At 40.5% G+C, this 27,986-nt stretch overlaps 2 protein-coding genes across 2 annotated transcripts; both read right to left on the bottom strand.

Annotated features, from left to right (window-relative positions):
* Window positions 1-33: 33 nt before the first annotated feature.
* On the bottom strand, window positions 34-11,944 carry LOC118106563 (glucuronokinase with putative uridyl pyrophosphorylase). The gene is made up of 23 exons (XM_035155220.2): window positions 11,771-11,944; window positions 10,369-10,475; window positions 10,230-10,274; window positions 9,967-10,120; window positions 9,798-9,869; window positions 9,403-9,491; window positions 9,147-9,303; window positions 8,643-8,720; window positions 7,202-7,293; window positions 6,951-7,056; window positions 6,765-6,844; window positions 6,618-6,686; window positions 5,172-5,232; window positions 5,042-5,058; window positions 4,490-4,547; window positions 3,837-3,929; window positions 3,694-3,754; window positions 3,494-3,607; window positions 2,017-2,074; window positions 1,502-1,570; window positions 1,364-1,427; window positions 1,170-1,241; window positions 34-673 (listed from the first exon to the last, which is right to left on the bottom strand). The coding sequence occupies exons 1-23, from the start codon at window positions 11,825-11,827 to the stop codon at window positions 578-580; spliced, it is 1,869 nt and encodes a 622-aa protein (XP_035011111.1). The 5' UTR covers window positions 11,828-11,944; the 3' UTR covers window positions 34-577.
* Window positions 11,945-13,103: 1,159 nt separating this feature from the next.
* Window positions 13,104-25,147, bottom strand: usf1 (upstream transcription factor 1). The gene is made up of 11 exons (XM_035155117.2): window positions 25,101-25,147; window positions 23,811-23,872; window positions 23,659-23,708; window positions 21,617-21,729; window positions 20,513-20,626; window positions 19,341-19,494; window positions 18,455-18,542; window positions 18,257-18,315; window positions 16,445-16,539; window positions 15,022-15,150; window positions 13,104-14,121 (listed from the first exon to the last, which is right to left on the bottom strand). The coding sequence occupies exons 2-11, from the start codon at window positions 23,816-23,818 to the stop codon at window positions 14,032-14,034; spliced, it is 900 nt and encodes a 299-aa protein (XP_035011008.1). The 5' UTR covers window positions 23,819-23,872; window positions 25,101-25,147; the 3' UTR covers window positions 13,104-14,031.
* Window positions 25,148-27,986: the final 2,839 nt, after the last annotated feature.

The raw sequence follows: 27,986 nt of genomic DNA, 5'->3' as shown, positions 1-27,986 counted from the left end.
TCAAAGCTACACAATATTCATGACAAAACACTATTGGCTATTAAATGTGCTTTTAATTTGTGTACACAGATTACAATCATTATACAATAATGATATATTAACGGTTTTGAGGCTTTGCAATTGTTTCACGCATAGAAATTTTTTACATTACTAAATAATTACAATATTTTTACATTGTTGTTGACAATACATTTGACACAAGGAAGTAAACTCACTTCACATAATAATAATTCATCTGATAATAATTTGCAAACCCGCAGATTGACTGATTTTCTAGGGACATAGCTTTGTAATATCTGATGTTTGAATAAACCCACCAATCTCTTTAATCTGATCAGTTATTAATTATAACACAAACTGTCACCAAAGATTGGTAATACTCATAGTCAGTCTGATTGTTTTTGATTAATTGTATTCCGGATAAATTCATGCAACCAATCATGATCTTTACCAACGATTCTTATGAAATGACATTGGGACTCTGTCGGGCACACTGAGGACCACATTGTGCCCATAACCATCCAATGGCCATGAGTTGGCTTCGAGAAGCCTGGCAGAGGCCAGCATGGATCCATGGTTAGTACTGACCACCGGCAGCGCTGGCAGATGGGTTGTATGGTGCGATGACACAGAAGACACAGCCGGCCTCCTGGAAAGCTTGCCTCATCTCCACCTAGTGGGCCAAACACAGGCGTGCTTCAGCTTCAGACAGCACCGTGGGCCACCGATGTCACAAATACAATACATACAGATATAATACACACCACTACCACATAATTTAAAGAGAGATACAGTAAAATATATTCATAAAAGTTTAAAAAACAAAGATCTTTCTGATAATTTTAATGAAAAGAGAACATATTTTTGAAGGTAAGGTCTTGGGGATGGAAAAAAAAAGAAACGTAACCAAAGTGTCAGGTACTAAACAACAAAGAAATATATTCCATTGTGTGGGTACTGAACCCACATTGGAAATCCCCGCAAGAAAACAAGGAGTCAGAATGAGTTGGTCTGTGATCATCACAGAAACTGGAGATCGTTTCTATTGATTATAAACTAGTCTCAGGGTTTTAGAAGGGTAGATTGTTTTTGCTCTGACTACGCCTCACAAACAGATCTGCTGTTAACTGCTGGGTCACAACTTCCACACAATACAAATTTAGTCTTACCAGTCTGGCCTGGTCCAGACAGAGACCCACCACAGCTCCCCCACTGCCTGGTAACTTCACTGCTGAGCCATACTGCAAGGAACAGCAAAAACCATATGAATACACGAACAGAAGAAAAAACTCCTGCAGGCACACACAGGCAGAGATGGAGAAAAAATAAGATGTGCTCTGCTCTTACCCGGCGGGGCACCTACCTGCCTCGCCAGCTGAACCATCTTGAGATTCCCAGGACCCAGACAGTCATCGGTGTAGACAGACCTGTGGTATATGTTGTTACTTTAACTGTGAGTCTGACCTTTATATAAATGCCTCCATTCCGAAACGCAGTTTACCTCCTGAGCTCAAAGTTCTGGTCCATCAGTTGTGCCAGACGGCTCCAGTCTCTGTGCTGCAGGGCCATCCTTGATGGAAAACATTTTCAATGAGATAACACACAGTTTCACAGCAAATGAACATCTGAAAAACTGCAGTTCTGTCAGCAGAGCAGCAGTTTGTATCTGGAGCTCACCATGCAGAAACAGATTACACAACAATTCGGAAAACCCAAAGCCACTTGCAGACTAAGGCTCTACTGAAATTTTGGTGCATTATTTTATCTTGCACATTCCATATATTCTTTACAGAATATTGTGAACTTGCACATTGCTGCACAAAACTGTACAACTAATTCCTTTAAATAACATATTTTACATAGTTTGTACATTTCATATATTTGTATTACTCCAAGGCCTCCTGACTTGCAGTACTTATTTTATGCACCAAAACACTAAAGCACTTTCCCCCTCTGTGAAAACCTATACACTCAATTCAAATTATGAATTCAACAGTCCACATCTTACAAACCAACCTCGCTTGATCAGTCAGCTCAGCAAAATTCTTCATGGCTTCAACGACCAGAGGCTCGCCTGTGGAAAGACAGAGAAACACAAAAGTAGACTGAATCAATGTGACAGAAAACTGAACTTTGTTGCTCTCCACAACGGCAGCTTCTCTGCTCAATGAAAAATACTTTGTGACCTTAACTAAAAAAGGCACTGAACTGAAACTGAACGAAGACTAACGAACGGAAGCGGCTCTGTGTGGCTGAACTTAGCTACAACTGTGTGCTTTGAGCTAAATGCCTATATTAACATACTAGCATACTCAAAATGTTAACAGCAGGTATTTCCTTGGACCGCATTCACCTTTTCAGTTTAGCCTGTTAGCATGCTCACATTTGCTAATTAGCACTAAGCACAATATACAGCTGAGACTGAGGGGGGTGACATTAGTTGGGTATGTGGAATAATAATGTTAGTATTGTCCTCTCCATGCTGGAGAAGAGGTCAAGTGTCTCAGGTCCCATTTGTTTGGCAGCACCAGAAAAGTTCTTGACCCTCTCATAGCTCCATATCTCTTCACATATGCTTACAATCTACCTACAGTTTAGTTATCCTGCATTTACTATGATTTATTATTCAACGTAAACCCAGCTGTACCATCAAATTAACATTGACTTAACTTAACTTGACTGTTGGACAAACTCAAAATGATATTTGGCCATGATGGTGCTAGAGGAAAAGCCAATGGACAACCAGAGTTCAGTCAGAAAACTCACTTTCAAATGTTTATTACAACAGTAGAACAGGTTAGTGTTAGTGGCCTCTAGGCTCCGATTTAATCACTCCCCCAGATATGATTACATAGATATGATGGGAGTGATACTTGTAACCCCCCGCCGGAGCCTACAGGTGGATGCTGGGGTGGTGAAGGGGCTGAAGCAACTGGCAGCAATACTGACGCAGCAGCGGGGCAAGCAAAGGGAGCGATGGGAAATTTTCTCTGCTTAAAAAGACCACCTAATAATGTGGGTGTGTATTATAGATGATTGTGGAGAGTGAGGTATGTCACATGATGTATGTCACATGATTGGAGCAGCGCAGCTCGAGTTGGCTGCCTGAACTAGCTCGCAGGCATTGCTCCATTTATTGCAGTTCATCCTGTGGAGAACATTATTTATGAAATCTGGTAAAAGCAGCATTGATACTGGGCAGATTATCCGGGTGAAATTAAGTATTTTATGACAATTGGTCAAATTGTTGTGAAGACATTTCAGATGAACCCAGAAATGGAGCCATCGTCTGGGTACCATGAATGTCTACACCAAATTTCATAGCAATCCATCAATCAGTTTTCGACATATATATACTGTGTATATATATATATATATATAACTCTGAATCTAAGTGGCGACCCAACAGGCCAACTTGTCCATCAAATATATGACCAAATTTCATCAGCTCCTTTCAAAAATAGCCAGTGTAATGTTTAATAAGAAGTGGTACCGCTGAGCCAGCGCTGTCGGATGTTGCTGTGGATGCGTCCAGAGTCACTGGGGTCACTCAGGTACGCCAGCCAGAACAGTGGAAGGCTACTCATGTCCATAGCAACATAATTCCCTGAGAATGAAAAACATTCCGCCTTAAAAAAAATGAAAATGTATTTCTATCATCGACTTTGTATTTAACATCAGTGACATTATTACCATAGCCCTGCTCCTCCATGAGCTTCTTGCTGAAATCCATATAGACTAAACCTTCATAGACCTGCAAAGACAAAGGGACAATCACTTCCTGTTATTGAAGGTGTAAAAATACAATGTTTATGTGCATGACCTATATGACTGACCTGAACAACTCTATCCTGCAAACCAGCAGTAATGAAAAGTTCATCCGTCTCCACGTTGAGGATGAAGTTGGCTCGGACTGGTTTGGGGAGATCCTGGAGTGTAGAACATAAAGTAAAGCAAAGTAACAGTTAGGGCAGGGGCGGATCCAAGGGCAGGTCGAGGGGGGCACTGGCCCCAGTTGAAATCTGTTTGGTTGCTGAAACCAAAGAATGTGGCTAACTGATGACATTATCATCATTGCGTGTAGAAATCCAAAAAAGCATCAGAAAGCATCGTAAAAAGTTCAGAACAGAGAGTCCACCGCTTTTAATAATTTCCTCTGATACTCTGGAGATATCGACAAGTCCCATTTTAGTTTTCATCGAGTTTTTTGCGTAATTTATCTGCAGTGAAGTTGACTGTGCTGTAAGGTGTACAGAGCACTCTCTCTCTCACACACACACACACACACACACACACACACACACACACACACACACACACACACACACACACACACACACACACACACACACACACACACACACACACACACACACACACACACACACACACACACACACACACACACACACACGATTTTAAGAAGCATTTAAAGGAGGAGTAAAAAAGAGAAACACCATCGTATATGGTGAATAAGTTACATCCTTACATTGTCTGTGATGTTGTAGAATTTCATAAGACACTTCAGGGTCGCTGAGACAATGGCACTGCACCAAAGAAAAGATTATACACAAGACAATTATAAACTCAAAAGTTCTCCATAATGGATTAAATTTACAATGTTGGAATAGTTTTCTGTTTCATGATTTACTGTTTTCTCTTTTCCTTCTGTATCATTACATCGGGTGGTTGCAATGCTTTACTATGAAGCCTATGATTACCTGTGTGAGTGAACATCTATAAATATCACTCTTAACAACCAGTCTGACAGACCTTAAATATGATGGTACACAACCGATCATGGTCTCTATGATTTGGCGCTACACAAATAAAATTGGATTGAATTGAAACCCAGCACCCACCAACTCTAGGAGGCTCATCACAGACACACATGTATCTAAATCCATGTGTGTGCTGTGCACATGAATCTATGTTTGTTGATCTTTTTGATACATTGGAAAGATTGAAAGTCAATCACTTTTAATTCACAAACAATGAATAAAAACATTGGGGCACAGAGGTAAGAAACAGAACTATTTACCTGCTTCCAGCAAGGCCCTTAAAACAGACACAAACATTCTCATCAGTGGAGGGTTTAAACATGTTTACACATTTTAAACTGTATGAATGTGAACTGTGGTGCTCTCTTAAGCATGTGAATGAATTCTTACCACCTGCCGAGGGATGTTGGTGTCGTACTTCAGGGTGAAGTTCTGCTTTGTCAGAGCAATACTGCAGTAAATAATAAACAGCAGACGTTAAATGATTATCAGCAGAGACAGTGCTTGAGTGTCATTGTGAGACTTGCAATAGTTTCTCATTACGGGAAACAATGAGAAACTCCCTGAGGATGGATGAGAAGATTGATTCCACACTCATGCCTGTAGATTAAATAAGACACCACAGCCTGCAACGAGTTAGCATAGCTTAGCATAAAGACTGGAAACAAGGGGGAAACAGCTAGCCTGGCTGTGTCTAAACACTGTTGTTTATTTAGTTTCCATCCTTTTTTTAATCACTTTTATTTTAACTGTATTACTCACTGTTGGATCAGGTCCCATGTTCTATGTTCTATGTTTTATATCTGTTGTTTTTATCTTGACTGTCTGTATTACACTATCTTGTTATTTAAAGTACTTTGTAGCTTTTATGAAACATGCTATATATTACTTTTTACTTCTAAAGATAATGCTGTTATTGCTTTTACTTAAGTAAAGGATCTGAATTCTCCTTTCACAACTGCTTGTTTATTAATTCACTTCAACTGGAAAAGATGCCCTGGCGGTCCAACTGAAACATAATCACTTTATCTTTGAGTCCAAGTGACAACTGATCAAAGGTTGAAGATATTCCCTCAGGCAGTCTTGAGATCACATTCAAGAGGACAAAAACACGTTTTTTGAACCCACTGTGACCTTGATATTGACCACTGAAATCTAATCAATGTATCAGTGAGTACAGGGGAATTGTGCCAGATGCCATGATATTCCCTATGAGCAGTCCTAATATGTCACATTTACAGTAACATGAGGTCACTGTGACCTTGACCTTTGACATCCAGGCACCAAAATTTAATCAGTTCACGCACTCAACTGATTGGTTGAGTCAGTTTCAGTTGTCATTTATGGCGTTTCATCCCAATTTTATAGCATCAAATAACAACCAAACCTTTTTCTAAAAATGCACTTTAATAATCATCTGTACGATAAGAACTATCTAAAATGAGACCAACATCATTGACATGTATTTTCTTTGACTTTGTAGTTTGCCTCATGTCCCATCCACTACTAACATGACAGGGTTTAGGACCTATACTACAGCCCGCCACCAGGTGGCAATCGAGACGCTTCACTTTGGGGAGCTGCCATGACGTCAATCTATGGTTTCAGTATTGTACCATTGGAGGTGGAGAGGAAACACTAACACCCAGATTCAATCAGTTTCAACATACTCTGTCCAAAATGCCATTTGATTCTGCAGAGCGCTGAAGAAAGATCGCTCCCTTTTATTAAAAACATTTATCATCTCTTGTCATTTTTGTGTGTGATTAAATAAATGAATATATTAACAAATAAATGAATATCTAAGTTTCGTTTTATCTCAGTCACTGATCTCACCCTTGTTTGGAGCAGAACTGGTAGAACTTCTTACAGGTGGCCTGCAGCAGCCGCAGACCTCCCAGGTAGCTACAGTTGAATGACAAACATTTAGGAGCCTGAACGTGAGCGACGCACTTCAGCTCATCACAGATGACGTGTTCTCACCCTTCCTTCCTGCTGATACAGAACAGATCCTGCAAGCTTCCAAACTCTGTAGGATCGTTGAGAGGATGAGGAACCAAAACCTTAAAAAAAATCACAGAAATACACATGACATTTAAACAATATATCCCAGATGAAGCTCTTTTATACACGTATGTGCATAGACGTGCACATGCGTGTGTGTATTACCAAAGTCTGGCTCTCCACCAGAGTGACCTCGGCCCAGAAGTTAGAGATGGACATGGCGATGGTTTTCCCATTGAAACCGTCTGAGGGATTCCCCATCAATCCAACCCTGTGAGAGATCATACACATTTGGATCTGTCAGGTCACATTTCAACATTTAAATGCTTCTGTAATAAGTGAATTGGAAAGAAGAAAGAGACTAAAAACTTACTTGAAAGCAACAGTGTGAGTTATTTATGTCTGTGGTTTCTTACCTGGCATACGACCTGCATGTGATTGGTTTAGGAGTGTTGTCCTGCTGCTTGGATGAGTAGTGAGTGAGCCACTTGGTGTAGTCTGACAGGCCCTGAGAGGTCAGGAGCAACATGTTGTTAGAAGAAATTTATTTAGAAAATGAAAAAAGAACAACTAAAGTCTGCTGTGCATTAGGTTTTTATACTGTACACGCTTATTTATCGGCTGTAATAGAGAACAGCGTCCCATCCCCTGTAAAGAGGCTTTGGATCAGCCCATGGGCCTCACAGATTAACTGTTTGAGAACATGCTCATTATACCCACCCACCAGACATTAACGTCACATTTACTGAAGCTGGTTTATACGATTTCAGGGAGATTAGGAATAAATCTATTAAAAGAACTATGTTCGTTGGTTTAACTGGAAAAAGACTCTCCATGTAAATGCTTAAACTCTGACATTAAACATTTTGAAGACATTAAGGACTAAGTGTCACTTTGTTGCTGGTGTCACCTTACAGGATTTCTGGGTAATGGCATCTTTCACACTCTAAAATGCAGTATGTAAGCTACTTGAGTGAAGCTTCAGCAGACTGCAACATGATTTGCTCTGCAAGTTAAGTGAAAATAGTTTTTAGATTTTTGGTAAATCTGTAAGGTGTCCTTAACTCTCTTGAAAGGCGCACATAAATAAAATGTATAATTATTATTACGACATTCCCTCAAGGCGTTACTGAAATATCACGTGGACGAGAATGGGACGGACAGATAATCCGAGCACATCTGGTGATGAGGTATGAAAATAAAAAAGACGACTCAGCATTTCCAAAGGTTGTGCATTTGTTAAGCAACCCCATGTAAAACATCCCAAATGTTTCATAAAGCAGGGAGCATGCAAAGAGAAGAATAATGTCTGTCATCAACCAACCAGTCCTGCTTCAGTTTACAACCATGTTTGACTTCAAAGGAATATTATGACAGCGTAGTGGGGTAATGTGAATAAAGTCGTACTATTACGAGAAAACGTAATAGTACGAAATAACGAAATAAGCAGCTGGGAGAACCTGTGCTTGCCAGAGTTTTACTCCTGGATCTAAAATCTTGAAACTATCTCATTGTGATACTATGAAACCCCCTTTGAAAATCACAAGTATGTTACCAACCACATTCAGTCGACCACTACCAAACATTTACTTCTCCACAAAAGAGGCAAGTTTCAAGGTCCAAGTCTGTGTGATTCTTTCATCAGAATAAACTTTCTATTTCACAACCTGATACTTATGATAATGGTGTGCTGATCAGCCAAAATATTACGTATTACATTATTTGTGTTACCTATATATTATTTGTGTAACATATACTTCCGTATAACTTAACAAGATGCTCCACTTTTGTCATTTTATAATCTATGAATTAACACAGTGTGATAATATGAAAAAAACTACAAGAAAGAATACAGACCACTTGTCCGATAAGCTGGAAGCCAGTAGGCAGCTTCATCCCAAACACATCCAGCTGCTTCTCATTGATGAGCCACTCCTGAAGACAGACAAGCCATGAAAGCATCTGGTTATTAATTCATCAGTTCATGATAATGCTCTGATGTCATCCAGGTTCAGTAAAGCAGGACTGAGTATAATTTGATCTTTAGAGTTTATCATCATAAAGAAAATCACAATTACCACAAACTTATTTGTCAATCACACAAAGATTAAAAAGAAATCATATCAGGGCAGCGATTAGAATCAACACAGGAAGTCGTCTCATAAATATCTGAAGAAGTTATAAAGCAAATGTTGTCTCAGTAGTTTAGTTATGTAAGAGAGTTTGGGAATTTTGGGGGGAAATGTGACACGTTGGAGAATCTTTTGAATTGTATGAATTTAATTCAATCTTGTATGATGAAACCAGGGCAAAGCTCTGTAGTTAAAAACATGGGATGGTGCTTTACTGCCACTTACGAACCCAGAATCGTCCGAAGCTCCTGTCTGTGGCTTGAGGCTGCAGGCTGAGGAAGTCAGACAGGTAGGACAGCGTGTCTCTCTGGATGCAGTAAAACACCACGCTGGCCAGTCGCGATGATGTCAGACCATCCTGGGGCTTCTCCAAGAAGCGAGATATTCTGATCCATAAAACTACAATAGATTAAAATCCAATCTGCAACATGGCGGCAAGTATCAAACACCGACATGGCAGAAAGCTGTTGCACCACGTTTCTCACCTGTGGGTGTCAGGGCAAACCTCCACGATGCCCCTGGAGCTGCTCTTTTCACTTTCCTCCAACTCGTAGTAAATGATCAGCTCTCCAGGCTGCAGCACACACACACAAAACTGGGCTACTGCAAGTCACTGAGGAATTTAGCTTCAGCTATGATTTATTTGAACTTACACATGCTAAGTGTCTTTCATCTGGGATAGTTTCAGATTGTGTTTGACCAAGACTGGACGAAATTGTTCTTTATTCTGACATGAGGTCCGGTGCTTAGACCTCCCTATATCTCACCTATTTCTAGTTATTTATTGACACATATCCTGTGCACACATTAGACTGCATGGTTTCATGTCCACGACAATAACTGTGTGTATGTGATTAACTTGTGTTGAAGCAAATCTCACCTTTGACCTGAAGAAGCGGATAACCTGAGCAATGTCAAAGTTCTGGTCCGCACACAGCATGTCTCCAGCAATCTGCTTACACGGGAAGGGGATCCTCATTGTAGGACAGATGGGACATGTAACCGAGCAGAGTATTCTCAAACATGAATTACACAGGTTTGTATCGTACCACCATGATGTCGTCCTGCAGCTTGCGACTGCGTATGGCCAGCTCCAGGTCGGCCACGGCCCCCAGGCGGTCTTCCAGCGTCGTGCTACCATCGTTTACCACGTTCTCCACTGGGAAGTCATTAGCTGTGGCCCAGCGCTCATAGTACTTGTACCTGGTCAGTGGAACACGACAGAGCAGAACACAATTCACGCAGCTTTAACAACAAAAGTAATGGTCAAATGATTATAAGTGGGGTTTCGCCGGAAGGTTTATGTGCTCACTTGTCTGCGTTAGTGACCAGGTACACCTCTGTGAACAGCTGCCGCCTGCAGAGAAATCACAGATGTTATCGACTGTGTGGTGCAGGAACAAAAGAGACTTGGGACAGAGGAGGTCCTCAGAAGTTTCACCGTTACGCACATGTTGACGGTTTCCCACCAAAAGTCGAGAATCTTCTTCCCTCTGATGCCAGGAAGCAGGGCCTTCGGTACCCCGGCCAGGTGGCTGTACAGGCCTGTGTCATCGTTCTGGGAGGAGAGGGGAAGAGTGAGGTTACCAGCTTGTTACCATACCAACCACATGACGTCAGTACATGCAACATATGCGGCTGTAAGACTGTATAAACAACTGTGATCACAATACACCACATACCTCACTCAGGCTTTTAACTAATTTAACTGTGCAATAACCATTTTCTATCCATGCAATTTCAATTCATATATGTGCAACACTGTTACACTATATTCTGTTTATTTTGTATATAATATTTCCTATTTTCTTATATTTCTTTGTTTATATTGTATCTTTACTTATTAGTAACCTTTATAGGTTTTTTTCACTGGCTTCTTTGTTGCTGTGACATGCAAATTTCTCCATAGTGGGACAAATACAAGACCATCTTATCTTATCTTATCATTTCTTATCTGAACTTTGAGCCAAATTCAGTGACAGAAACTAGCTTGTCTTTCTTCTTAGTAAAGTCAGGCACTTACTAAAATGCGTAGGGGTTATTTCTTCACTCAGTGGATAATATCTCTCCAGTTCTGAGATCTTTACACTGGCTCTGTAAAAGAATTTACTTCAAAATCCTGCTGTTGGGTTATAAACACCGAATGGTTCAGGGCCAAAACATATTTCTGACCTCTTGCTAAAAACCTGTTCCAGACCCCTCAGGTCGTCTGGAACAGGTCTGCTTTCTGTCCCCAGATTCAAAACTAAACATGGAGAAGCAGCGTTCAGTTTCTATGCTCCACATATGGAACAACTCTTTGTTATTTTGAATCAATACTGAAGACTTTCCCTTTATACTTTGAACCATCACTCATTTCTTACACTCTTTTATTTCTTATTCCATCCTTTAGTCATTAAATGCTTCTTTTGCTGTACTGTTATAAGTAGCCTAATAATCTTTTTATATATCTCATGTAGAGCACTTTGAATTGTCTTGTTTTTGAAATGCGTTGTACCAATAAACTTTACTTACCTTCAATAACTCTGTATAGATTATAACCTCATTCATCTTCTCTGAAATAAACTCTCCTTCGAATCCCTACATTGTTGTTGTGTCGCTAGGGGGCGGTGAAGAGCACCAGCTCCAAAGATATAAGTAACAGTAGTTTTAAGAAAATGATCCACATCCGGCCAGTGCATCTTCACGACTCCACTGATGGTCCAGGTAAACAAGTATCACCCCCGACCAGCGGCTCAGTGGTAAAGTGGCAGATTCTTAGAGGAAGTTCGGCGAACACTGAGCACAACTACCGCGGACTTTGCCCCCCCCCGCTCCCCCGCTCCCCTCTGCTACAACCTCCAGGTTACTCACCTTGATCTGTGTCTCCAGGACGGTGCCGTGACCGGCCACCAGCAGAATACAGATCATCACTTCAGCCTCACTGTGTCTGTGAGACTGTAAACACTGAGCTGGGAGGTGGAGGAATGTCTGAGAGCTGGATTCTCCCAGCGTCAGTGAAGAGACGCACTTCCGGGAAACAACCTTCACAATAAAACAGAAGTTGTTTTATATTCAAGATGCAGACATCAAGATAAAAGCAATCGTGTCATCCACTTTAAACCAAAATGACCATGCTGGACCCGCAGTTTATCTTTAAATGTTGACAGTGAATGGCATCGACAAGAACAGGAGGACAGAGCTCTATGCTTCTCTCTCTCCCTCACACTGAAACACTGACCATCAGTCACAGTCAGATGATCAGCAGCAGCACCAGGAAAGACCCTGCATGTATTGCCCATTAAAATAATCCTTAAAGCTTTTACTGTCCTCAGTAGGCAGGCAGGGTGTTGGCCATCTTCCTTGTTAAAATAAACACATTGCTTTTATTATCACTAAAGCTACAGGACTTGTGGCCAATGTGTATATTGATATTCCGAACATGAGAGAAAATAATATATTTTCCAATTATTTATATCAAGTATAGGCAAATTACGTGTTTCTGTTGGGATTCAATCATCTTGTAAATATCTCAGTGTGGTTTAGGTCCCGTATTGTTAATAAAGAGCATGGATCGGTGCTTGTGGTCTATTTACACCAAAGTTTGAAACTGCATATTGAGCACAGCTCCTGTAGTCATTCCCACAAGGATTTTGAAGATTTGTGTAGTTGTTATAATTTACTGTACATATTAAAAAACTATAAAACTTCATGTGCAATAAAACTTTTATTTCTCAGCTTCTAAAGTTGGGCTGGGCAATAAAACAATACCAATAATCATCATATAAATTTCTTCAATAGCAATACGACAAAGGTTCAATATATATGGATGTGTTTCTTATACATTGTGGAAGCACAGTGAGTAGGTATAACACATCATTGATCTACTGCAGATCTAAAATGTTTTGCTGTATATCAGCTGTTTGTCATTCTCTGCTCACAGAGTTAAAAACCACAACCTTCACTCAAACATAATTCAGTTATACCTGAATAGAAATAATGAAATGTATCGTGATAATTATCAAACGGACTGATATGATAATTTTTGTCTTCATATATTTTTTGCCCATATCCCCCAGTCCTACTCCGAAGGGGATAGAAACTCAATGTCAGACCATCTGACAGCTTCGACCCTTGGGTTTTATTGTGAATCGAATTCGACCTACAAACTAGATATGACTGGAAACAACAGGCAGATTCATCAGCATTTTCAGCTCAGATCAATTTTTTATTCTTTATTGAATTTTTTGTAATAAATGTGGATGAAGAATGGGGCAAAGACATCTCTCTTGAGTAGGCGTACATGTATATACGTGCACTTCGGCGAGCTGTAGCAAATGCCACATCAACATACTACAACATACAGTTTGATAGATGTCTTGCTGTGAGTATGCGATGTAAAAGTGGAGTACATATTCATATTTGGTGCACTGCAGCAAACGCCTACACCATTAATCCAGGGACCATCCTCCCTGGTAAAAATTAACAAATCGCTAACTGCTTACAACCCCTGTTTATTTACTTAGTTACATTGTTGCAATGTAATTTTTGTCCCCAGTGAGGTTTCATGAAACAACATACAAAAATACAAAGCTAAAAAAAAAAGCTCAACTATGAATGAATGAAAAACTTGGTATCAACTGGTCAGTGAAATTGATAAAAATGTGAAAACAAGTCAAAGCATGAATACAATGTTTTCAGCAACATTAAGATGAGTGCATTTGATACATAGAAGCACATGCTGCAGGGACTAAGTTAAAGAAATTGGCATGAGAAATCGGTCATGTTGTAGAGCTTACTGAACTGCAGGTTAATGAACAATCATAATGTTTGTGGAGGAAGGCATTCAATGAGGACTTTGCTAAACTGATTTGACTCCTCAGACTGAAGTTAATGTAGACCACCCCCCCTCTCTCTTTTCAGACACATCCTGTCAATTTTGTAAAAAGCTTCAAAAAGGTCATATTTAAGGTTGTCGTTTAGCAAAGATGCTGGATTTGAATATTAATGACAATATTCAGCTTTATTCCCCTATTACATGCACGTACAATCACAAATTAAGTATCTCAAAGTGTTTCAAGTACTCTTTTGGCCCATATGTGGTTCTCCTCAAATACCCATTGGCAAAAGGCTTCTCACTGGGGTTCTGTGCTGGACGATCCCACAACACCGTGCTGTCGCAGCAGGTTCCTCAGGATCTGATTCTTGGACTTCCAGTCTTCCACCTGAGCAACAGACGCACATAATACATTAACCATGTAGTAATACAGACACATCAGCTGACTTGTGACTTTCTATCTATCCGGACTACGTCACATATAACTGTAAGAACAGGTTTACATTATGACATTACGTATTCCCGCTAATTTTGGTGTAAAAGAGGTATATAAGTCTCCAATTAACCTAACCCCAATCTGCATGCCTTTGATCTGTGGGAGGAAGCAGGGTCCTCGGAGAACATGAATTTGAAACAAGAAGCTTCTTGCTGTGATAACCACTGCTTCACCGTGCCGCCTATTGAAATAAAGTTTGTCATCTAAAAACCACAAGTTGTGACAGTCGATCATCGAAACAGCTGCTCCAAAAATAAACTTCAACTTTGAGGAAAAGGTTCTCAAAGCTCTGCTCCAAGAAATCAATAAAAATACAGCTGCAACACTTAACCAATTAATCAAGTAGCTGATCTAAAAAAAGTGATCAACATTTTGGGATCACAGAAATTGTAGACATTTGTAGACATGTAGACAAAATAATTGAATTTGTCAAGAAGCAAATTAATTAATTAATTAAGATTCCTTTATTGGTGAATGATGAAAATCAATGACTGCAACTGTCATATTATTACTCTGACTGACATGTCCACATCTGCTGTCTGTCAGTGTCTCTGTGATGTGATCTCTTGATAACTCGGCTGGAGACTGTTTGTGTTTCCTGGGTGAACATCCATAACAATGCACATATTTTGTATTTATATTCTTACCTATATTTTGTATTTTATCTTTTTGTTATTCTCCGTATATTTTTATATTCTTGGCTGGAGAAACTGTAACAAAATCCAATTTCACCCTGTGGATCAATGAAGTATTTCTAATTCTGAATAAACCATAGAACACATGCTAATGTACCTCCTGTCTGAGTAGCTGGTTGTCAATCCTGAGACGATCAAGAGTGGTGATGTCTTCCCCCAGCTTCAGGTTGCTCTGTCTGAGTTCCTTGATGTAATCACAGGCTTTAGATAAGATTCCTCCTTTACTCTGAAACAAAACAAAACACAACACAACTTAATAATGAATTGCTCTTAGTTTCTTTTCAAACCTCTCTAGTGTAACAATGTTTCTACATCTTCATCTGGAGGATGACGTTTTTACCTCCGTGCACTGACTGCTCATGAACAGGATGACACAGCATTCTCACTGGGTTCGTCCTCATGCATACTAAAGCCATGATTTGACCAAAAGTACCAGGAACCTTTAATCCCAGGAACTTTTTTCAATAAACTAAAATGTTTCTGAAGATCGTTGTCCGCCAGTGTTTCCACTGTGGCCGAATGACGAGAGGATACGGCAAGTTCACCAGCTCAAGTATGAACAAATGATAACTACAACAAGCTGTTCCCCTCCACGGTAATGCAGAAGACCATACAACAACGACACTACAAAGAACAAGCAACACAGCCACAACAGATCAGATTGTCGAATTAGAGCTGGAAAAGAGACGAGCAGTAATAACCAAGCATTTTCAAAACACCTGGAATGCTAGTCTTAAAATAAGGATTTTAAGAGGTTTGATCTGATCGGCTGAAATAAATCACAGTATTTGACCAATTAGGCATCTTCAGCGCAACAAGTCCCACCTAAAAGGTTCCTGTACTTTCGTTATGATATGAAATGTCCACTTCAAGGGTTTTATTAATATTAGGAGTCTGGCAATATAACACACGTGTTGCTCCATGAGAAGTGGCACTCTCAAGTCCCGTGAGACTTTAAGGGTCGTTGCAAGAATCCGAGGTTCAGACGTGAGTGAGAGAAAAAGAGTGAGAGATAAGTTTGGATTTTACGAAACTTTTATGACTGAATCCTTTTCATTTGACTTCTTGTTTGATCCGAAGTATATGAACGAAGAGCTCCTTGAAATTGAGGAGTGAACTAGGAGAAGGACAACGAGCTGCTGCACGATTGAGAGTGAGACATGTGTATTGTTACCAGAAAGAAAACGACTTGAGCCTTTTATTGATGAGAAAAAAAATTATTTAATTAATTCTTAGACTGTCGCAGTTGCCCGTTAAGATTACATTGGCGCCATTGCCGCCGTGTCCCGGCTGCCAGCGTTTGAAATCTACTGGACCAATTCCACAAGTGTAAGTTCCATTCATTTACACCTTCACATTTAAAAACAGAGCCCATGTTGAAAAATACCAGAATCCTCCTTTACGTACTTCCCCTGAGCAGGAACTTTTTAGGGTGTTAAAGATTTAACGAGAAATTAATTTAGTTCCTGGTTCCTGTTTGAGAGTCTGAAGCATTAGTCCGCTGACAGAGCTGATCTCACCTGTCCTGTCTTGGTATAGTCCACATTACAGTCTGGTATTGTCTTCGACAGCTGCACAATCCAGTTGTTGATCTTGTCTCGCCGCCGGCGCTCAACTGTTGGTGAAACATTTGAATTTAGGACTCATATTTGCATTATATATATATATATACACTACCGTTCAAAGGTTTGGGGTCACCCAGACAATTTCGTGTTTTCCATGAAAACTCACACTTTTATTTATCAAATGAGTTGCAAAATGAATAGAAAATATAGTCAAGACATTGCCAAGGTTAGAAATAATGATTTTTATTTGAAATATTAATTTTGTTCTTCAAACTTTGCTTTCGTCAAAGAATGCTCCATTTGCAGCAATTACAGCATTGCAGACCTTTGGCATTCTAGCTGTTAATTTGTTGAGGTAATCTGTAGAAATTTCACCCCACGCTTCCTGAAGCCCCTCCCACAAGTTGGATTGGCTTGATGGGCACTTCTTGCGTACACTCAAGCTGCTCCCACAACAGCTCAATGGGGTTGAGATCTGGTGACTGCGCTGGCCACTCCATTACAGACAGCATACCAGCTGCCTGCTTCTTCCCTAAATAGTTCTTGCATAATTTGGAGGTGTGCTTTGGGTCATTGTCCTGTTGTAGGAGGAAATTGTCTCCAATCAAGCGCTGACCACAGGGTATGGCATGGCGTTGCAAAATGGAGTGATAGCCTTCCTTATTTAAAATCCCTTTTACCTTGTACAAATCTCCCACTTTACCAGCACCAAAGCAGCCCCAGAACATCACATTACCTCCACCATGCTTGACAGATGGCGTCAGGCACTCTTCCAGCATCTTTTCACCTGTTCTGCGTCTCACAAATGTTCTTCTGTGTGATCCAAACACCTCAAACTTTGATTCGTCTGTCCATAACACTTTTTCCAATCTTCCTCTGTCCAATGTCTGTGTTCTTTTGCCCATATCAATCTTTTCTTTTTATTGGCCAGTCTCAGATATGGCTTTTCTTTGCCACTCTGCCTAGAAGGCCAGCATCCCAAGTCGCCTCTTCACTGTAGACGTTGACACTGGCGTTTTGCGGGTACCATTTAAAGAAGCTGCCAGTTGAGGACCTGTGAGGCGTCTATTTCTCAAACTAGAGACTCTAATATACTTGTCTTCTTGCTGAGTTGTGCACCGGGGCCTCCCACTTCTCTTTCTACTCTGGTTAGAGCCCGTCTGTGCTGTTCTCTGAAGGGGTAGTACACACCGTTGTAGGAAATTTTCAGTTTCTTCGCAATTTCTCGTATTGAATGGCCTTCATTTCTAAGAACAAGAATAGACTGGCGAGTTTCACATGAAAGTTCTCTTTTTCTGGCCATTTTGAGAGTATAATCGAACCCACAAATGTGATGCTCCAGATACTCAACTAGCTCAAAGGAAGGCCAGTTTTATAGCTTCTCTCACCAGCAAAACAGTTTTCAGCTGTGCTAACATAATTGCACAAGGGTTTTCAAGGGTTTTCTAATCATCCATTAGTCTTCTAAGGCGATTAGCAAACACAATGTACCATTACAACACTGGAGTGATAGTTGCTGGAAATGGGCCTCTATACACCTATGTAGATATTTCATTAAAAACCAGACATTTCCACCTAGAATAGTCATTTACCACATTAACGATGTATAGAGTGTATTTCTGATTAATTCAATGTTATCTTCATTGAAAAAAACAGTGCTTTTCTTTGAAAAATAAGGAAATTTCTAAGTGACCCCAAACTTTTGAACGGTAGTGTATATAAAATAAAATCTTGTTCTTTAGACTGCATTAGATTGTAAGCTCTAACCTTCATTGTGCTGTGCTCGCCGTTTGTCATCTCTGGAAGCCCGAGGGGCCTCTTGTTTCCTAGAAAACAAATTAGAACAAAGACATTCAATTGGCCTAAATTGTTAGATGAAAGCTTTTCTCCATTTATCCAAAACTGACAACCAATTTCAGTGAACTGTGACATGGCTGTAATTCTGTTAAATTATAATGTAATTACGCTATGTATGGCTGAGTACGAGGCGCGATTGTCCTTTGATTGGATCCAGTCAAAACTTCCTGGGGTGACATCATCACATACAGCTGCCCTGTAAAACGAAACATTGATGTCAGCTGCACAGAATAAGTATCATTTAAAAATCTTTACAAATTCATGCATCATAAAGCCTGAAAGGGATAGTTCACCGAAAAATGCAAATTCGCACATTATCCACTCACCACTATGCCGATGGAGGGGTGGGTGAAGTGTTTAGGAGTTACGAGTCTCAGGGGTAAACAGTGTTGCAGCCAAATCAAATACAATTGAAGTAAAGGGGACCCCTTCTTCAGACGTAAAAAAACAAGCCCCGACATTCATATTAATTTACACCGTGTTTTAAGCCTAAATGTCTCTGATATCCTCCTCAGAGGCGCGTTCACGTTCTCACAGACACACCGGAAAACTGCACTCTCGCCCAAGGGTATGTGCGGGGTGTGCGTTCGCTTCGCTACTTCCTCTACTTCTGGTGGTGGACTTTAAGGCTTAAAACATGGTGTAAATGACGCTGTTTCGAGTCAAATATGAATGTCGGGGCTTGGATGACACCACAGGAGCAGTATGGAGGTATGTTATGTTTTTGTCTGTTATATTACGTCTGAAGAAGAGGACACTTTGGCTGGAACACTGTTTACCCCTGAGACTCCTAAAGTGTTTTGTGGAATAGATAATGAGTGAATTTTCATTTTACGGTGAACTTTCCCTTTAAAATAACGTTTTTTTGAAGTTAATGATTATTATTGCTTTTTTAAATTTTACATATCCAGTGCAAAGTGAAAATAATGTTGAAATGTAAATGTATTAGCTTCATCCAGTGCCTGGATAAACACTGTGTATGTGGAGTGATTACCTGTGGGTGTGGTCTGGCCCAGCAGTGTGTCAGATGCCTGTACCGTGGTCACCATGGTGCCAGTTGTGGCGTCTGCGATGGTGGCGGGGTAGTACGTGTACTGCGTCTCAGCACTGCCGTCTCCCTCCAATGCCTCCGACTGGGAGAACACAGCCTGGAGTCAAAGAGACGTTTGCGCTTAAAGAATATCAGTCATACCAAGGGAGAAACTGAACCAAAATGTATCATTGGTCAGTAAATGTTGGATGAATTCCAGTAAGTATGGAGTGATGGAGATGGAGTGATGGGAGTAATGGAGTGATGGAGATCGAGTGCAGTTATTCCTCTGAAGCAGAAGCTGTAAAAACTTTGAACTGAAATTAATGTGGTGGAAACCCTGGAGTGATGGAGCGCTAAAACTTAACCTTGCCAACCAGCCTCATCTGGCGTTAAGTTGTTTTTCCATGGCAAGAGAAGACTAGTGTCATTTTAACTAAACTAAATGCTGATTGTAAAGCAATAGCCGCTGAAAAGGGCAGTCAGTGGCTCTGGATGAAGAGAAAAGACTCCACCTGGGCCTAAACTGAGTAGTGTCCCCTAGGGGGTGAGCCCGGGACGCCAGGATTCACTACTGAACCCTCTGGAGACTTTGTGGGCCAATCAGTGAAACATGGAGGAAGGAGGGCGCCCACTTGATTACCCAGAAAGGCCCCATCACTCACTTGACCATCTTGCAGACTCCAAGCAGCCGGTCTCATATGCAAACAAGGGACATTAACATATTCTCCTACATGACAGAACTATTAGAGGGAATACTTAGAAATTAATAAATAGCGCATTATCAGCGAAATTATGGCCAATGTCGATTCTCACCAATATGACTCTGAGGGGCCGTTAATATCAGCAAAGCGATAAATTGGTTGGGCTCTATTATGTGGTGATCACTGTTGATATTGTGGCAGTGGCTATAAACTATACATTAATACATGGGCACTGAGAAGCATAAAAATATGTTATATGATTTATTGTTAACTGTAGTGGGGCTGAGGAGGCGGTCCTTCATATGTGGCCAAGGAGGCATTTGTGTTCACACGGCGAAAAGGATGTGGCTAGATGTGTCGCAGACCGACCCAGGATAGATCTTTTTACCAGATCTGAACGGGGTCTGTATAAAAAGTTTGTGACTTCCTCACCTGTGTGACAGTCTGACTGGTTGCAGGGAAACCAGTGACGAGGCTGACCGCTGCAGCTCCGTCTGTCTGGGCCTCCAACTGTCCATCTGACACCTGGATCACTCTGTAGGTCACCTGCAACACAATACGTTACACTGAGTGGTAAATATCTTATTCCAATGGAGGTGACACACACACCAGAGCGTACACATGCAGAATATATCTACTTTTAGTGGTCCGTTAAGTAACATGGGCCACGAGAACTGATACCAGGATTATCAAGTAATGTGAAGACAAGAAATCTGTGGCAATGATAAGAATGTAGAAAACCTGTAATTAACATATCTTTCAAGTACAAACTCAAGTCAGTCTGAGCAACTTCCAAAACAATCTATTGACTCAAGTGTTACTTCCTGCTCCCAAATGAAAACTTCTTCATGCTCTTTAGTTTGCTGAGAAGCTGATTGACCAAAACAACTTTGTAGCTGCTTTCAGATGTGAGCTGAACTTTGGAGAATCTCTGGACATTCTCGGAAGGAGCTGTATGTGACAACGCGAATGAGCGAGAGGCTACGGACTTTCTCAGGAGTTTCTCCAGCCAGCACCTTAGTAAAAACTCCAGAGAATGTCCGCATCAGCAAATGTGAGAAGAAAGCAGGGGATCGTCTGGAGGATTCATCACGAGCGAGTGGGTGTGTTGATGACGCTTCTAACATGCAACAGATGGAAAAATATAAAAATAAAAACCAAAAAGAAAGCGAATATCTCAGGATGAAAAAGCGGTGCCAGACATGTAGAAGATGTCAAGAGAGCTTTTGGGGATATGACGCTAGTGTCAATGTGCGTTAAACAAAACATAAGATCTCTGCAGCAGAATGAATATGTTACACCCTGCCTCTGCCTGCTGCTCAACCCCTCACATGAACACTCGGAAAACAGCTTGTGGTACTTGAAGTGCACCCAATTTCCCCGGACATTTTACGGAGATCATGTGTGAAAATGGGGTTTCATGAATATGTCAGCTCAAAGGCCTCTTGGCGGAAATAAAATACCTAACAGATTTGAAATAGAAGCTCACACAGGTTGATTAAAATGGAAACTTTTTTTTTCCAACAGTCATCCTACCTGCCCGCCTGCTCCTTCTGTCTTGAAGAGATATTTGATGGGCTGGTCAGAGAACGTGGCTGCAGACTGAATGGTGGCAATAGCTGCTGGATCCTCTGCGGTGGCCACGGACCCTGCAGGAGCACAAAGCCAAACAAACGGAAGTCAGCTTTACAACTGTCAAAAACAGGTCTTGGGAAAGAGGGTACCTGTCACACTAACAATAGTGTGGCAGTAACCCTCACACAACCATGTGCATGTGTGTGCTTTAACAAGGTCTTATAATGAGGTAGCACACAGTGAGCTCAGACAAAGCATGTTGTCACGGTGTCAATGTTTACATCCAGGCACTCATAAGCCGTTTTCAGACATGACCTGCGGGTAAAATCCAGAGAATTTGCTTCACACATGCTCAACGCAGCAGGAGGTTCTCTGCACACACAGGTGGAGCAGCCGAGAGCAGCAGACAGAGACAGGAAGTGACATATTAACTCAGCTGATTGTCTTTACAACACACAGACACCGGCGTCAGCTCATATCACCACAAACTCTCTTGGCATATTGGTCAAGCGTCTTCTGCGTGTGTGACACCACTTTTTCACCTGGAGATATTTGTTTTCTTTTGGTTTTGTTGTATTTTTGTGCTGTGGTGTCTTAGCAGCGTCATCAACCAAACCACTCGCTCGTGGTGAATCCAGTGGGGGATCCCCCCTGCTGTGTTCACATATCGACTTCTCTTGCATTTCTTCAGACATTATACTGAGAGGCCAGACGGAGAAAGTCTGCAGAAACTGAAGGGGCGTCTCACTAGGACACCTCCATTCACACATGCACCTCCTCCGCAGAAAATACGGAGGAACTGCGGAGGAGGTGCATGCCTGAAAGCAGCCACAGTGAGTTAGAGGGGTTTCACTGTGTGGAACTAAGACACTTCTGAGACCCTGTTCAGACCTAGTACTTCTGTTCTGAGAGATCCAATCACCAGTGGTCAGCGTTAAGTTCCTCTGTTCACATCAGGTATTAAAATGTGTCCTGATTATGTCTCCTGTCACGACTTGTGATACAATCTTACTTCCCCATTCTGTATGCAAATAATAATTTGTGTTCGTGAAGACCAAATTATGTTTTGTTTCGAGTCCAAGCTTACAAATGTGTCTGATGACAATGTGTGTGTGTTGGTGTGTGTTTGTGTGTGTGTGTGTCGCTGCAAGCATGAGAGAGAGATAGAGAGCGAGTAAAGTCAGGAGGGACTGGATGAATGAATGAATGAATGAATGGATGGATGAACACACCCACTCGCTCGTGGTGAATCTTGCAGAGGATCTCCTGCTGAGTACTCACATCGGCTCATGCAGACATTGTCTTCTCAAGTTTTTACAAGGGGGCTGGCTGGAGAAAGTCCAGAGCACTTTCACTCAAACACTTACATTCTAACTTTCAGCCCCTCCAGAGAATGTCAGGAGATTCTCCGGATTTCAGTGCATGTCTGAAAGCAGCTGAGGGAAAGTATGAGTGATAATGTGGGAATCAGTGTTGATATTGTGGTGGTGGTGGTCCCAGACCACCTCAGAAGTGGTCTGACTGATCTAATCTAAAGACACACTGAGGACGTGTTTGGGTGCGTTCAGATGTGAACTGAGTGCTGACCAGGTTGTGATCGAATCACTCAGCACAGAAGGTAAAACCAGGTCTGAACGAGGTCTGTGCCTTTCTAAAAACCTAAGGGCCTCTTACAATATATCATAAATTAACACATAAATAACTCCTTTCAAATGAACATGAGTGACACGTGAATATATAAAAAGTAAAACCAGGGTTAAAATCAGGTTAAGAAGCAAAGACACCCTACAGTTCATATGTGACTGAGAGTAAAACTAAAGATGGAGAAGTGATTAGTGAGGGATGAGTTGTGATGCTAATACCAGTCAAACAACTTGTTTGAACACAGGTCCTGACCCTGGGGGGTTTGTCTTGTGAAAGCACAACCTGGTGTGACATTTACTATTAACTTTAAACACATGTTAAACACAGTAACACTGACATATATCTGACATTTCTCTCACCTTCCTCGCTGATGGTCACACTCCCATCAGGCTCGGGGCTCTTCTGTTGGCTGCACACACACGCACATCCAGCAGCACAGTTAATAACAATAATGCTCGTGGCGACATGTTTGTGTTTAGTGTTGGTTCACAATGGCGCTGTGTTCACTCACCTCTTCATTTCTGCCCAGTGTTGAACGAGGAGAGCGCCTTCACCCGCTCCCACAGCCGCACACTGCAAAACAAGTTCATACGTTTCACAGCGAGAAACGGGCTCTAAGCGGAACAGTGGAACAGTGGGGCAGTGTTTAGCGGCAAAGGTTTGAACCTCTGGCGCTAGCAGCAGCTAGCTGAGGCTGAGCCACAATAAAAGAAGAAGTCAGGAAGAAGGTTACTGAGGCTGAGAGCGGAAACTGCGCGTCTGTGCTTTCACAATAAAAGCCTAGATTAAGCAAACTGTACCGTGCGTGGGGATTGTCATTGTTTACTAGAAAATCTACTGTTACAAACTGAACATACTAAAAAGGTAAGAGGATTTATATTTAAGATGTTACAGTTTTGAGTGTAATTCACCCTAATCAAACATTTGTATTCAATGTTCTATATTGATAATAGTTTTTATCTCTAAACCTTGTATATGTTTCCCATTTTTTCTGGTAAATACAACCTCTATCACTTTCAAACGATAAGTATTCTTTTCCATCACATATATTTCCTGTACTGTTGTACTGGTCCACGTTATTGGATGAAATAAAAAATCCTGGTGAATTTCAATAAAATCTGTAAAATCTTAACATTTAAATCCTCTCTACAGATGCATTTTTCTTTGTTTTAGTTTCTGTCCTTTTGTGTGTTTGTTTTTCATATATATATATATATATATCTGTTGATAGTTTTAAGAAACTTTAAGACCTATTTCTATGATTTTGCTTTTAATTAATGTTATCCTTTTTAACACAATGTCTTTATTTTATACCTTTTACTAGTTTTATGCTTTTACCCTGAGTCGTTGTTTCATTGCTAACGTGTTCCTATTGATCTATCTTATTTCATGTCTTTGATTTTATTGTGAAGCGCTTTGAGCTGCATTTTATGTATGAAAGGTGCTGTATAAATAAAATATATTATCATTTAAAGCAATACAAACTAAAGTGTTAAAAAAATACTGTTTTACACGGTTGGTATTTGTACTTTTATACTGTGACGTTTAAGTGTATTTTGGTGCGTTCACCGGAAACGCAGTGCTTCACTGTGGCTAGCTCGACACAGATCCTGCCTTTCTGCTACAGTACCACTCGGCCCCAGCGGTTTTTACAGATGTTTCCTAAAATCACCTCCTCCTCGTGTTAGCTCGGTGGAGGCAGCGGCAACACACGCTGTGAAACTATAATGACTGAGCCACAGTATCCACACAAAGCTCATTTCGGTTCAGTTTATTCCAGAGTGAACAAAGATCTACTTACGCCGCAGTGGTCCCTCCCCCGATATTTGTCAACAGACCTGACAAAGAGCGGTGGGCTCTGCGCATGCGCCACAGGAAGTCAAGTCACGCATATCCAATTTTCAAATTGAAACACGCACAAAATAAATACAAAATACTCACATATACGTTTGGAGAACATATAAAGCTGTCGACAGTGCTGTAAACATTTAACAGAGATTCTCCTGACATTCTCTTGTGTATGTTAAACATCCTGTATTCAATGATCAGCAGGAAAAAACTTAAAATAAATTCTCTGTTTTATTTATGGTTTTATTTTGACACAGCAGTGTTTACAACATAGTTAACTTGATGCAGGTACGTTTGCAGACTGAGCCAGGAGGGATCAGTGTTGAGCATAGTGTTGAGGTGCGTGATCAGGCGCGAGACAACATGATTTTAACAAATTCACCGCAATATTCTCCTGAACATTTACGGGAAACTATAAGATTCATTAACGCTCGGGCGAATAGAATATAAACAACAACATCAAAGTCACCACGACACTTTGATCTGTCAGAGCTCCGTTTGACAGGTTTCACTGCGGAAATAAGTGTTCAATGTTTTAATGGCGAAAAGCGACATAATAGTTCAGTGTAAGAACAAAGTCTGGAGTTGATGGAGGAGTTAAGTGAAGGAGAGAGAGCAGGTGAGAGCAGAGAGAAAGAAAACACTGGACAGCGCCCGTGGTTTCGATCCCGTGAGAGACTGGTAATCATTATTCTGAAAGAAAGTAGATGAAGTAACCACTGAGCTAAACCAGTGCGACTCCGAAAGCTGGATGGAAAGTATATAAACAGGAGCGTATGAGTGACGTAGACGTGTCTGTATACACCTCTGTCTTCATGATAATACAGACATTTAATCACCCACCCGTTTTATTTTCTCTTTGCCAAGTCACAAAACATTTAATGACTTCATTTCCTCCGCCAATATGATTATTGTTTGAAATGTTTGTTTGTTATTGAATGAGTCTGTAGAATTAAGTGACATCTAGTGGTGAAGTTTTATGTTGCAGCTGAATACCGCTCACCTCACCCTCCCTATTCAAACATGAAAGACAACCTGTAAAAATTCAGTTGTCATAAAACCTCACAAGGTGTTTAGTTTGGCCAGTTTGGCCTACTGTAAAAACATGGCGGCCTCCATAGAGAGGACCCACTCCCGATGTTAATATAAAGGGCCCATTCTAGGGTAAAGAAAACAAGAATTCTAACAGTTTAGATGATTACACATTAGTGAAAACATCACTAGGATTATTTTTATATTCAGTTTCTGCCAATAGCTCCCTTCCACCTAAATCTTACACACAGAACCTTACAAAGGATGATGTCAAAACCACTAATCTCGTTTCCATGAAATTTTATGTCTGGGTGGGACATGGCCCAATTTACATTTTGTGTAGACAAAAGTTTCACGAAACAAGTTCTGGTGAGAGAGAGCTGCATTGCATGCCACTTGAAGGTTTTCTCATAACTAACTGTGAGGTCGGGTCTGACCTATGTATCTGACTGTCTGTGGGGACGATACAAACTTTATGAACAATAGTGTGAGTGAGCATGTGGCAAATAGTGCTGCAAACAGCAATGTGCACAACTACAATGCAGCAATGGAGGATGACGCAGTTAGAGCTGCAGGCTTATATGTTATTATGAGAAGTGTACAAAAAAATTGGTTCATAATGAAACTGTAGCAGTAATATTCTATCCATTTTTGATGAACATGGACAAATACTGTCCTATGAACGTTTTATAACTAGATACAACTCTCCTTTCCTTTAAAATACCACAACTCTGCTATTCCCACAGGACTGACCCATTTTAAGAGAAACTCCATCTGAATTGCTTTTGGATGCCATCAACATATATGACAAGAAATGTAATATTAAAGATATCCAGCAAATTTGACTGAATAAAAACTAAATAACCCCGATAGGTTTATATTATATTTAGAAGAAAATCGTAAAAAATATTTTGACCACGTACATTTTGCATCCCTTGCAAAATCAAAAACGTCAGTATCAAAATCTTGCATAAAATCCATCCAGTGAATTCTATCATTTGCAGATGAGCGCAGAATTGATAAGTCTTGTTAATTTTGTGGACATGTTGATGAAATTTCTATCCTTAATTCTTTCATTGTAAAATAACATCAAAATTCTGATATGATTTAAATCTTTAGACATTTAATAACACAAATGTAACTCACTGTTTTACTCTAAAATATGTAAATGTATTTAAAATTACAAAGGGAGTTTCATAACAGATTTTTTTAGGTTCACAACCTTCTTCCCCCCTTTTTTTTTATGAATATAACATAATGTTTGATAACCTGTCTCTGACAAACTAAATTATCCTTGTGCCCATATCCTCTGCGCATGCGCCACAGGAAATCAAGTCAGGCATATCCAGTTTTCTTTAATTTTCAAATTGAAACATTCACAAAATACATTTGAAGATAATATAATGCTGTCGGCAGTGCTGTAAACATTGAACAGAGATTATTCTGACATTTGCTTGTGGATGTTAAACATCCTGTATTCACTGATTAGCAGGAAAAAAACTTAAATTAAGTTCGCTGTTTTATTTTGACACAATAGTGGTTACAACATAGTTAACTTGATGCAGGTACGTTTGCAGACTGAACCAGGAGGGATCAGTGTTGAGCATGGTGTTGAGGTGCGTGATCAGGCGAGAAACAACATGATTTTAACAAATTCACCGCAATATTCTCCTGAACATTTACGGGAAACTATAAGATTTAATCAACGCTCGGGGCGAATAGAATAAAAACAACAAAATCAAAGTCACCACGACACTTTGATCTGTCAGAGCTCCGTTTGACAGGTTTCACTGCGGAAATAAGTGTT

The sequence above is a fragment of the Hippoglossus stenolepis genome, chromosome 4 (assembly GCF_022539355.2).
Source record: "Hippoglossus stenolepis isolate QCI-W04-F060 chromosome 4, HSTE1.2, whole genome shotgun sequence".
In the NCBI taxonomy this organism is placed as follows: domain Eukaryota; kingdom Metazoa; phylum Chordata; class Actinopteri; order Pleuronectiformes; family Pleuronectidae; genus Hippoglossus; species Hippoglossus stenolepis.
This window is presented reverse-complemented; position numbering and strand designations above follow the sequence as displayed.

Excerpts from the sequence above, each read along its gene's own strand:
- LOC118106563 (XM_035155220.2), bottom strand. The coding sequence starts at position 11,827 with ATGATCTGTATTCTGCTGGTGGCCGGTCACGGCACCGTCCTGGAGACA. Across the intron at positions 9,304-9,402 it reads GTTTGCCCTGACACCCACAG|AATATCTCGCTTCTTGGAGA; the intron begins GTGAGAAACGTG and ends TTTATGGATCAG. Across the intron at positions 3,608-3,693 it reads CATGGAGGAGCAGGGCTATG|GGAATTATGTTGCTATGGAC; the intron begins GTAATAATGTCA and ends TTTCATTCTCAG.
- usf1 (XM_035155117.2), bottom strand. Across the intron at positions 16,540-18,256 it reads GCGAGCACAGCACAATGAAG|TTGAGCGCCGGCGGCGAGAC; the intron begins GTTAGAGCTTAC and ends TTTCACCAACAG. Across the intron at positions 14,122-15,021 it reads ACCAGCTACTCAGACAGGAG|GTGGAAGACTGGAAGTCCAA; the intron begins GTACATTAGCAT and ends TCTGTTGCTCAG.